The 13,089-nt window shown below is 40.9% G+C and overlaps 1 protein-coding gene across 10 annotated transcripts in view; it reads right to left on the minus strand.

Annotated features, from left to right (window-relative positions):
- Positions 1 to 13,089, minus strand: part of KIF13A (kinesin family member 13A) — a 203,350-nt gene that overhangs the window by 41,335 nt on the left and 148,926 nt on the right. For all 10 annotated transcript variants that reach the window (XM_084872710.1, XM_084872705.1, XM_084872704.1 and 7 more), the window contains 4 exons: positions 11,562 to 11,696; positions 9,096 to 9,226; positions 4,986 to 5,072; positions 4,720 to 4,886 (listed from right to left, as the gene is read on the minus strand). In XM_084872710.1, the coding sequence (XP_084728836.1) occupies positions 4,720 to 4,886; positions 4,986 to 5,072; positions 9,096 to 9,226; positions 11,562 to 11,696 (520 nt within the window). The remainder of the gene's footprint in view (positions 1 to 4,719; positions 4,887 to 4,985; positions 5,073 to 9,095; positions 9,227 to 11,561; positions 11,697 to 13,089) is intronic.

Below are 13,089 nucleotides of genomic sequence, written 5' to 3' on the forward strand. Positions count from 1 at the left end.
GCTAATATAAAATTCTCAAATTCAGCATTTTTCAAAGCAGAATGGTTTTCTTTATAGAGTCCTGACATAGGGTTCCTAAAATAGTTTCTTGAAAAACTGATGGAAAATCAACCACCCCTCTCACTCATCCCCAGGGGGAGGGAAAAAAAAGATCCTACAGAAAGGCAGACTATGAGTGGACAAGACATTTCCGATAGAATAAAAATATGTGTATCCCAAAGCATAGAACTTCTGACATAACCTAAAACTTCTGAAAAAAATGTGAATAATATGATGAATTTTTAAAAGGGATTCTATAAGGGCTAGAGAAGGAAAGTTCTCTTAGAATTAAAAAATATATTTTTCAAATAGTATATTTTTAGTGCTCTGTTTAGATTTTAGGTTTAAAAAGTACAAAATTAGGTCCTCATTGTCCATTTATATTTATGCACAGCCTTACTTTCAAGAGTTCAACTTAGTGTTTACGAATCTTTTCTAGAGAGACAAAACTGGAAAACACACCATTCTATAAAATTATATGCTAGGGTTTTTGCTAAAACACTGAATAAGATACTTAATCTTTATTTCTGCTTGTTGGCCCGTGGTGTGTAGAAATGCACATGATCCTAAATGACTGAAGCAGAGGGATTTCGCCCCAAGGTTTCACACCACACAGAGGCATGTGATGGATGCTGCTTAAACTGCTTTAGCAGCTGCCATGACCAACACCCCCAACACTCACTAGGCTCTGTCAGTGGCAACAAATCAATGTGCAGATACGGAGGGTGGAGCCACCAAGCATCCCTTCCCTGCACCTGCCCCACCACAGCTGGTCAGGTGAGCCCTGACGGGGGCTCTGGGTCTGGCCATGCCACACAGCCCTGGTAGAGGTACAAGGGGCTGAGGGTGTTCTTTTTAAACTTCTGATCCTAACACATGTCTGGAAACACCGTTCTCTTACATATATTTGACAATATTTCCTTTTCAAATTAATTAACCAGTTTCAAGCCTTTATCAGTACCCATATTTTAAAAAAAAAAAAAAAAGATCACCCTAATCAGCAAGTCCATCTGACTCTATAATATAGCCTAGGACAGAAAAACCAAAGAGTATTTGGTTTATTCTCAAATGACCAATCAACTACCAAGAGAGTGTCCACAGTTTTAATTCCCCCTTATCACTTTCCTCCTTTTGAATGAGCTGTTTTAAAACTCAGTGAGCCTGGCACCTAAGGCCAAGAGACCAAGAGGTTGGTATTTTAGGAAAAGAAAAGGGACCACAGTGACTTTGGGCAGAGCACTTCTCTTCTTTATTAGTTCATTGTTTCCCTGGTATGTAACTATGAAATGAAATGAGCTCAAACTTACTTGTCTGTCCCAAGAATAGAAAAGAGGGTGGTGGTGAAGGTGAGAGTAGTTGGAGGGCTTTTAAGTGATAAAGAGAATTAAAATTCATTCACACCGGGAGGCCAATGGCACTAAATTGAAGGGAAGCAAATCCCTTTGGGAGAAAAACCTTTTAATCCCAGATGGAATAAGTGGGCTATTTGACCCTTCACTACCCCTTAATTGCGCTTTAGAGCTACCGTCCACTCTGTGAAATGAGATGGGTGTCTGATTCCTAATTGCGAACCCTTAGGAAGAAAGCATTATTGTCTACAGACACTAGATTTGCTTTTACTCTTAATTCAAATGAACCGAGTTTTGATCATTATTTTCCCTGGTGACTCGAAAATACATTATTTTCCCTGGTGACTCGAAAATACATTATTCTAGTCTGTTAATGCAGGTAAATGTATGTGTAGGAATAAGACATTTTGATTGCTGAGCTGTCAACAGTAATGAAGCCATCAGCCACAGGAGCAATACATAATACTAGTCACACGTGTGCTGTTGGATGCCGAGGGAAAAGAATAGCTACCAGATTGTAACTACGGGGAAAGTAGTGGAGCTGGGACATGGGAAGGCAGGAGTCTTAATTAAAAAGGGAATATCCCTTAATCAAGAATACAGAGTACCGCTGGCAGGCAGGAAAGGTCAGCTTCCCAATCACGTTAGCTTTTGCCAAAGCACAGAGCACAAGCATCACTCAGCAGCACCGCCAAAACCCCGTCACGCTCCCTCATGCTAATGCCAATCAGTTAAAACCTTTATCCCACTGTTTGTGGAGCAGCTTCGTCTGAAACCACAGGAGAGGGAAGAGAATCTTCAGATAGGACCACCAAGGGGACGACCACCAGGCAGACAGGCTTATCATCGGGAAGCCACCTGGCAGCAGAGGGGCATCGCATCAACACTGTCCAGCCGCCCGCGTTGCCGTACTCGCACCAGAGCACATCTGTGTGCCTCACAGGGAAGCCCATTTACCAATGGAACCGGGTAACCCATGGGGAGGGGAGGGGAAAACATTACTTTCAAACAGACAATCAACACTGGAGAGCAAAGCCAGATCCGGAATACAAATGAGTAACTCATGTTAATGCCGTGAGCCAGGCCACTGATGACTAAATGGTTTGGCCGAGGATTGAAGGAATGAATGAATGCTGACTAAACTCTCACTGGTTATTCAGGGGTTCACTATGCATATGACAAGAACACAGCAATCAGATAAAATTAGAAACCAGTGATACGGGATGATACAGGATTCAATTGATATTCTGCCGAGTTAGAGGATCGCCACATCTAGAATTCTGCCACCTCCTTGAATTACAGAATGGGAGTTCCTGCACTGGAGTTTGGAGGATGGCCTCCTGTCACACCCGGTGTCCCTCCAGGCCTCTAAACATCATTCCTGGGAGGCTTGTTGCTCAGACAGGTTGTTAAACGACCTGTTAATGTGATCCCCATGCCTGAATGTCTGGAATTCTCCCACCTGGTGAACAAGTGGCAGAGTGGACTGAAGAGTGATTTGTAGCTGAGGTCCACCCTGTGCTGCAGTGTCCAAAGCTCCAAGAGCTAATTTAATCTCTAATGTAAATGTTTAAAAGGAGAAATTACCAAACTTTAGTAATGAAGTTAACTCTCCCCTTCCTTTTTTGCTGCTGCTAGACTGCGACATTTCTCAATCTGGCCTTTACTTCATTTTACCTCATTTTTATAATTAAAAAAGAGGGGTCTTTGAGGCTGAAAATTCAGAGAGATAACAGATAAAAATATTTTTGAAAAATTTTATTTATTGATTTTAGAGAGGAGAGAAACATTGATTTGTTGTTCCACTTATTTATAATATGTATTCACTGGCTGCTTTTTGTATGTGCCTTGACTGGGGATCGAACCCATAACCCTGGCATATTGGGATGACGCTCTATCCAACTGAGCTAGCTACCCAGCTAAAGCCAAAGATAAAAATGTTTATTCTTGCAACAGAATCTCCAATATGATATGCTAGAGCAACTATTCACTAGCCATATTCAAATTCTCCCCAGATAACCTTATTCAAAGAGTAGAGTGAGGAAATAAATATTGACTATGAAAACCAAAATACTCTTTAAGCAGCCTGTCAGATAAAGGTTACCCATCATAGGGCTCTGAGGGTTACTGGGGTCCCTTCTTCGTTCAAGCTGGGGATCATCAAGTATCCAAAGAACAGGTGAACGGGAAAATTAGGTTGGACAAAGTCCATAAGCCAACCTGCTCAGATGCTCCTGAAAGTAGCCTCAACTATATCCCTGCAAAATAGTCCAGGTTTTAGAAATGCAGTCTATAGCAAGAGAACTTTCCTGTTCTGCATCTAGTTCCCAGGTACTAAGTGTGGTGATTGGAAGACTAGGAGATGGGAAAAGAAAAGAGAAGATTTATAAAACAGCAAACAAGGAAAAATTTAGTGTGTATTTTACTGAACTCATAAAAGTGTATATGAGTACAGGAAAAAGGAGGTAAAGAACAGATAGGAAGAACTTCAATATAATTGTTGAAAAACTTCTGGAAGGAGAGAACCAGAAATAATGCTTTAAAGAGACTCTCTCCCTCCAAGATCTGAGACAGGCTGAGCATAGGTCAAGCAAAGAGCCCATAAAGGCTTTTGTTTTAGCCATCATTTAAAAATAACTCTCTTTGGAGGTATCATTCCAACTGAGTTTACAGTAAAGTGCTGTGGCTTTTATCTCTCCATCGGACTCTATTTGGCATTCCAGGATTAGTACTCTCCTGGTGATTTTCATGCTCTGAAGGACTCAGAAATGATAGGCCCACCAAGGGGAAATTTGATAAGGAATTCATCACAGTCACTCAGTATTCGAGGACCATGGAAATCTTACCACAACTGGCTTGGAAACAAGAGGCCTCAAATGCCGAAACCGGTTTAGCTCAGTGGATAGAGCGTCGGCCTGCGGACTGAAAGGTCCCGGGTTCGATTCCGGTCACGGGCACGTACCTTGGTTGCGGGTACATTCCCAGTAGGGGGTGTGCAAAAGGCAGCTGGTCGATGTTTCTCTCTCATCGACATTTCTAACTCTCTATCCCTCTCAATTCCTCTCTGTGTAAAATCAATAAAATATATATTTAAAAAAAAAAAAAAGAGGCCTCAAAAAGATCCCACCCTCTTCCTGGTTACACCTGAGGGAGCCAACCAGGCCCTGCAATACTCCCATTCGCCCCTCACATAGGACCTTTTTAAGGAATTAGCAATTTGCCGTGCCTCAGTGTTCAGGATGGCACAATAACTTTACACATATAGTACTTATCCCTCATTGAATGCTGTGAGACAAGGAACTGCCCAAGACAAAGAAATCTGAGGCCTTACCGTTACTATTCAGTGTTTTCATGATAACCTCCATCTGTGCAAATTCATAGTTATAGTCTGGTTCCGAAGAAGCTTCACTGGCTGCATCCAGGTCATGCTCCGGAGGCCCTGTTTCTTTTTCGAAGTCTTTCAACCAATCTCGCCGTTTCCTCTTAGGCAAATTAATTCTGTGGGGTTTTTCACCATTAGAGAAAATTAACTTGCTTTGCTCTCAGATAACAGAAAAAAAATGTATATGAAAATATTAGTGAACACAAAGATGTTACCTAAAAAAGTGGTTATTTCCCCACAGGATTCTATCACCGTGCCACAGCTGGGTGGTACTGCACACGAGGGTACCATTTACACAGGACCTGAAGGAACACCAGGGAAAATGTCAGCTGAATGGTAAAGAACACAAAACCCAGCCCCTGTAGCTAAAGAGATTACTGGGGAGACTTGCTGATAACAGGAAAGTCTAGGACCAACAAGTAGGCATCTTCAAAAAATTAAATGCAAGAAAAAAAGGGGGGGGGGTAATGTGAGGGGAAGCATTCATGGGCTAAAAGAGATCTAAGAAACACAATAAACAATGACAAATGGTTGACTCTTATTTGGATCCTGATTTCAAAAAATAACAGAGAAAGAACATTTATGGGGAAATCTGAATACTGACTGAATATATAATGTTAGTAAGAAATTACTGTTATTTACTTTAGGTATAATGGTATTAAAGTGATGTTTAAGAATATTCATATTTTATTTAAAAAAAATACATTTTTATTGATTTCAGAGAGGAAGGGAGAGGGAGAGAGATAGAAACATCAATGATGAGAGAGAATCATTGATCAGCTGCCTCCTGCACACTCCCTACTGGGGATTGAGCCCGAAATCCAGGCATGTGTCCTTAATTGGGATTGAACCTGAGACCTTTCAGTCCACAGGCAATGCTTTATCCACTGAGCAAAACCAGCTAAGGCAAGAATATTCATATTTTAGAGACACAAGCTGAGAAATTTATGAATGCAAAGATGTAACATCTTGATTTGCTTTAACATAACCCAGAGGGGAGGAAGGAAGAGACTGGAAGACATATAAATAAAGCAAAATTGTCTACGATGTGCTCATTTTGAAGCTGGATTACGGATATATGGGGTGCATTATACGATCTTTTCACTTTCATATCTTTAAAATTTTCCATAAGGAAAAAAAAATACCATGTTTAAATCCCAAATAGTAACAAAACATCTTGTGAAGCAAAACAAACAAATCCAATGTCCTACTGGATATCTCCTCGTCGTCATCTCAAGAACACTTCAAAATATCCCAAACTGAACTCATTACCATTCAGACTATCATCCTCCAAATGTATTTCTCCTCTTGTACTTTTTATTTTGGTTTAGCCGCTCCACTGTTTATGTTTATCTGGTTCCCAAGATAAAATCCTAAAATCGTGGTTGACTTTCCTTTTCCTTCACTGATTGAGTCCCTACTCTGTCCCCAAACAGATCAAGGAAACTTTCTGACTTTCAAATAATTCTCAATACATTTTGTTCTTCACCTCTACTGCCACTTTCTGTGTACCCATAGCAACATTATAATAAATACCTTAACTGACCACCCCACACTTCCAGTCCTACAAACACCCCACACTGCTTCAGTGATCAGATTTGCAGGTTATAAAGATCACTTTGGAAAAAGCACTTATCTTCCTGTATTATAATTGCTTCCTATGAAATATTGCTTCTATACATTCTCTTCCACTAGGCTTTGAATTCCTATAGTTGGGCATTCCCAGAACAGAGCTTGGAGCATGCTGAATGAGTGAACTGTTACCCTGAGGTTCCAGGAAGGGAAGGGAACTGTTACCCTGGGCAGGATGGGAGGAAAAAGAAGAGTAGAATAAAAAAAACATGTAATTGGAAATAAAACTGGGTAAAATAATTTGCTGATTAAAATCATTTTTTAGATACAGTGGTTGAAGAGAATATGACTAAGCCATCATGTTGCACACTATACATATATATAATTTTACTTGTTAACTAGGGGCCTGATGCATGAAGTTTGTGCAAGAGTATGTCTTCCTTTCCCTGGGTGCTGGCACCGGCTTCCCGCCAGCACCCAGGACCTGGGTTTTCCTCAGGCACCCAGGACCCAGGCTTCCCTCACAGCCCCAGCTTTGTCAGGGAGGACATCTGGTTAATTAGCATACTATGCTTTTATTATTATAGGTTATCTATACATTAAACCCTAATATGCAAATAGACCAAACAATAGAACAACCAGTCACTATGACATGCACTGACCACTAGGGGCGCACATGGAACATAGTGGCCATCGGCAGCAGGTGGCAGAGTGCGGAACATGGTGGGCATTGGCTGCATCGGGATGGTGGAATAGGTGAGCAGGGGCGCCAGACCAAGGTGGGGCGCCAGTCGCTGTCATCGGAGTGAGCCTCTAGTGGTTTAGTGAAAATTCTTTGCTCCCGTGTGCAACAGTCCCACCAGATGCTCACACTTGCTGCTGGTGCTGGCCCCACTTGTACCCACTGCCAGCACTAGCCCCGCTTGCACTCACAGCCAGCGCTGGAGCTGCTGCTTGCACCTGCTACTGGTGCTTGGTGACGGTCCCAGTCGCTCAGCACCATTAGCAGATGTGAGCGGTGGCTGTCGGCCTTGATTGCCCCTGAGGGCTTCTCCACCGCTCCCTGCTCGTGAGAGGCGATTGGGGCAGCAGCCACCGCTTGCACCCTCTGATGTCACCAGCCCCAATTGCTTTGTGCCATCAGTGGGTGCGAGCAGGGCTGGAGCCATCAGCACATGGGAACAGTGGTGGCGGGGCTGCCAGCAGACAGGGAACAGGGAGGGCAGGGGTGTCGAGGATGGGCCGAGACCTGCCCCTGTGCCCACCACAGCCTGTGGCCCACAGTTCCTTTCAAGGTGCATGAATTTGTCCACTGGGCCCCTAGTATTTCAATAAAGCCAAAAAAGAGGGTATTAAAAAAAAAAAAAAAAATCCAGCCCCGGCAGGGTGGGTCAATTGTTTGGGGTGTTGTCCAAAAGGCTGCAGGTTCAGTTCCTGATCAGTGGTCACATCTAAGTTACAGGTTCGATCCCCAGTCATCAGGCACATACAGGAGGCAACCAATTGATATTTCTCTCTTGCATTAATGTTTTTCTCTCTTTCTCTCTAAAAATCAATAAAAACATATCTTCAGGTGAAGATTAAAAATACACTCAGAGCTTCTAATAGAGGAGGATACAGTATAAGGCTAAAGACTATTTGAACTTGGAATAAGTAAAATTAAGGAATATCATCTTACCATTAAATATTTTAATAATCACCCTATATAATAAAGAGCTAATATGTTTATTAGACTGAACAGCAGAACAACCATCCAAATGACCTTCCAGACGACCATCCGATGACCTTCCGGACGAGGCCAGGGCTGTGAGGGCCAGCCAAGGCTGTGAGGGCCAATCAAGGCTGTGAGGGCCAGCTGGAGTTGTGAGGGTGGAGCCCTTATCACTATAAGATCTATAAATGTTCATGCATCAGGAATGCTATTATTGGTCTCAGTTTTTTTTTTTTATCACTTAGACGTTTATATGGCCAATATTAAGAGAATAATTTGAAATGAGTAAAACATTTCCCTCATAAATATGAATGTCCTGAATTACAATATGTATGTTAATGATTATCTTTTTTTTTTAATATAATTTTATAGATTTTTTCAGAGAGGAGGAGAGAGGGATAGAGAGCTAGAAAAGTCGATGAGAGAGAAACATTGACCAGCTGCCTCTTGCACACCCCCTACTGGGCATGTGCCCACAACCAATGTACATGCCCTTGACCGGAATCGAACCTGGGACCTTTCAGTCCGCAGACCGACGCTCTACCACTGAGACAAACCGGTTTCGGCAATGATTATCTTTTAATAGGAATAAAAATGTAAATATATTGTCTTGTCAATTCTCAAAATTTTACATATTATAAATAATTTTTTCAAAATATTGGAGCTGTTTAAATAATTTTTACACAATGGTTAAACTGAGTAACAACTAATTTTATTCAATATTTATTATGTGTCATGCACTGAGCCACGGGATTTACATGTTTGTCTCCCATTAGCTTCACTAACCAAAGGAGGAAACTGAAGTTTAGATAAACAATGTGTGTTCTCCAAAATCCACCCAGCTAGTCAAGGCAGAATCAGCCAGCCCCGAAGCTGGGGCTGGACTTGATGCTATCCCAGCTCTATAACAGGAAAGCGATACCCGAGGACCCACTGTAGCCTTAACTTTGACATAAGTGAGGTACAAAGATAGAAAGGGGCAGCCTTCTCCTTCTGAAAACAAGGCACACAAGCTATGTTCGGTACCACTCACTTTGCTTACCGGGCATTTTCTTTCGGAGTAAGAGTGATGTCGCCATCAGGTGCGATGTCAATCTCGCAGTGCTCAGGCTGGATTCCGATGCCAAAGAGCTGGATGTCCTGGGAGGTGTCTGCCCCCACCCTCGTGTGGTCCTAGGACAGAGTATTACAAAATAAAAACCGCTCCCTTTCAGGAGCACTCCTCGTGCAGGTCTCCCTCTTCCTTGCCCCGGTGCATTCCCTTTGCCTTCCCCTCTCCTAAGCTCCAGGGGCCCTTCTTTTGCTTCTGTAACTTATTTCTTGAGCCTATGCAGCCCAACTAGCTCATTTCCACTACCTATGTAACTTTCTATATAAACTTTCTCTTATAATTTGAATTAAAAAAGTAAAAACCCACACTGACAAGTAACTTAACAAAAACTTATCAGAGTCAACTTCAATAACCCAACAGCAACTACATGACAATATTAAATGAATCAGACAGGAGATGCAATATGTCTAGAGCATTGTAAGTAAAAGCTTACCTTAACATGCTATATTTTAAAAAAAATGTTAAAACAGGATTAGGGGGAATGTTCAACAATGATTAGATACTGCTTTAAAATACTAATATAAGGAATTCATACTTGACAGAATAACATGTTCTAATTTTAACTCCACAACTTAGTATGTATGTGGTCACAAGCAAGCCATTTCACTGAGCCTGTTTCCTTTTTTGCAAATCTAGATAATGATATCAATTTGATATATTTAACAGGATTCTTTTAAGGATCACCTGAGTTAACAGTGGAAATGCTTTGAAGACAATTATATAAATTCAAGAACCACTAAAAGTAATTTCATGAAAAGTTATACTTCAAAATGTATAACTTTTAACATGTTAAAAATAGATGAGTATCTACTACTAATATTTAATAGAGTAATGAAACCTGTAAGTTATACAATGTTCAAGTTAGTGTGGTGTGTAGGACCTCAAACCTCACATATACATGAACTGTGATTCCTAGTTATTTGGACCACTGCTCATCCCCTTTGCTTTTTCTTTTGCTCTAAAAATCATTTAACTATTATGATAATAATACCTTCCATTCTACTGAGGGAGTATAAGACCTAATCTCTTAAAATTAAGATTTCAGAAATAATTCCTTTACCCTTAACTATTTCTTGAATGAACAGATCCTAAGTGTTACTGGACTACCAACAAGTCAGGTATTATTTGTGCTGTATTATGTCTGTGGAAAAGCAGAATTTAAAGGAGGATAGAAGACTGACCTCCTTGCTTCAAATCTAGCTTATTCCCCATTGCATTCTGTATATTCACCAGCAAGATCAGAATCCTTAGCAAGGTGCCTAATCTTCACAAGGGGTAATTTCTCTTTATTTAGAGATTTATGCGTATGGTCTGTATATACAAGCTGCCTTCAAGTCTTTGACAATTAATTATTTAAATATGTATATACATGTATTTATGTACCACCATAACTCAGAAATTGTTTGTATATAATGAAAAATGGCTTCATGGTCAGCTGAGTGCCCCATGTCTTACTTTTCCCTTAACAAAATATGCCAGCATTTTTAAAAATACGATTTGAGAACATGTGGGGTCTCTGAGAAACATTCAAGGGGCTCATGAGGTCAAAACTATTAAAAAAAAAAATACTAAGATGCTATTTGCCTTTGTGCTCTCATTTTATCACAAGTACACAAGTGTTTTCCAGAGGCTGAGATGTCATGGCTTTCAAGATTAATGGACTGTATATTTGTACATGTTTGTATTTTTAAATGGTCTCTTTATTAGCTAATATAGTAAGTATAGATATAATTCTGACACATAAAAGTTCTTTGGAGTCCTTGATACATTTTTAAAGAGTGTAAATGGGTTGTGAAAGTTTGAGAATGGATACAGTAAGCTATCCAACATGGTCAGTGGCATACCCTGAGGCCAAAGTGCCAAATTCAAAAGGCCCCATCTCTTCTCCACACTAAATGGGTGATTATGGGACTAAACATTATTTTCTGAAGATGTATGTCTAGGAGAGATAGACATGAAAGAATCTTAACTGTCTAATCTACCACAAGAGTTTGTTTTAGCTTAGTATGTTCATCTTGAGATCGCCTTAGAATTACTCAGAAGGATAACTGTGACTCTCCAGAACTTCTCAGGATCTCTGATTGAACCTAAATATTGTCAGCATCCATGTCGCCACAGCCAGAGATCACCTACCTTGACACCCCCCAGTTGCCCACTACTGCTCCTCTGATGGTCATGCTTACAGAAAACCAGTCCCACCTGCATGGCCTCAGGAAAATACACAATAGCTGGTTTTCATTCTCAATAGTGACCTGACCATACTACGAATCCTCTTACTTTTAAGGAGGGCTACGCTGGATACGAAAATCGAAATCATGGGGACAGATCCGCAGATTAAGTTTCAAATTGTACACGAATGAATCAGGATTGCAGCTATGTACTTATATACCTTCTTACCTTTAAATAGTAAACCAGAAGTTCATTGAGAGCAGGGTCTGCATTCAGGTTAACCAGGTAGCACTTGTCATCTCCCACCTTAATACCAGATGTCTCCAGGGAAATCCCCATACTTTCAAGTTGTCGTTGTCTCTCCTGTGCACAAAACACACAAAAACAGGGAACTCTATTTGTTATCCCCAGATGTATCCATAGAAAGTGTAAGTCACTGTTTCTGGGGACAATGCCAATGAAATGACACATTCCACTCAGCTCAACCAAGTTTACTTACAGTCTAAGATGTGTGACATCTTGTGCCAGTGTCCTAGGGGCACCAAGGGTGAGCCAGACACCATCTTGCCCTTATAGGCCTTATCAGCTAGTAGAGGGGGAAGACTACATAACTGGAATCAGAAGAGGAGAGAGAGCCCTGTGTCACTAGAGAGGAAGAAGGTGCTGTGGGCTTTGCAGGAGGGAGGTCATGATGGGTGAAGAGGCCAGAAAGGCTCCAGGAAGAGAAAAAAACTTAAGGTGGTTCTTGAAGCATAAGAAGAATTTCAACAGGAAGAAATAAAGGAGTAGGAGGAAGATAAGGGCAGGATATTCCGGAAGGGCACAGAAAAGCATAGTAAAGACTTTAGGATTACCGGAGGATTTCAGTTGCCAAGAACCCCTAGCAAATATGGGAAAGTAGTAAGAAATGGGTCTGGAAGGGCAGATTGGGTCCCTATTGCAGAGGGCTTTGAATTCATTCATTCATTCACTCACTCACTCATTCAAAACATTCATGCACTAGGTACTGATCTAGGGCTAAGAATACTACAGCAAACAAAACAAAGACCCCTCTTTTATGAAAATTTATATACTAGTGAAAGGAGATGGGCCATTAAAAAACAGATGAGAGAATATATATAATTTCCAATGGAGTTAAGTGCTATGGAAAAATATAAAGAAATGTAAGAGGAATAGGAAGTGTGACAGAGACAAGTAAGCATGGCCTTACCACTCAGATATCACAAGGCAGGAAAAAAATATATGTAAGAAGCATATAAGCAAACAGCTGGTTAGGTCCCAGTTACTGCTTTTAAGCTACTTGATTGGGAAAGACAGATGTAGAATTAGTCCTTGCTTTGTATTTCATCTCAGGTCAAGTTTAGATAGCATCAAGCCCAAAGTATCATATACATTGAACAAACTATGATGCTCTCTCTGTTACCAACTCTCTATCAGGTAACCATGTGCTATGCCAAGTGATCTAAAATCAGAACAGATTTTTGTTTAAATGTGAAAAGCAGGAAATATTAAAGATATTTCTGCCCTAGCTGGTTTAGCTCAGTGTATAGAGCCTGTAGACTGAAGAGGACCCGGGTTTAATTCCAGTCAAAGGCACATACCCGATTGCGGGCTTGATCCCCAGTAGGGGATGTGCAGGAGGCAGCAGATCAATGATTCTCTTTTATCATTGATGTTTCTATCTCTTCCCCCCTTTCCTTTTCTCTCTGAAATCAATAAAAATATATTTTAAAAAATTTCCTGTGTCATCACTGTT

This window comes from Pipistrellus hanaki (assembly GCF_964339955.1).
Source record: "Pipistrellus hanaki genome assembly, chromosome: 2".
NCBI lineage: Eukaryota > Metazoa > Chordata > Mammalia > Chiroptera > Vespertilionidae > Pipistrellus > Pipistrellus hanaki.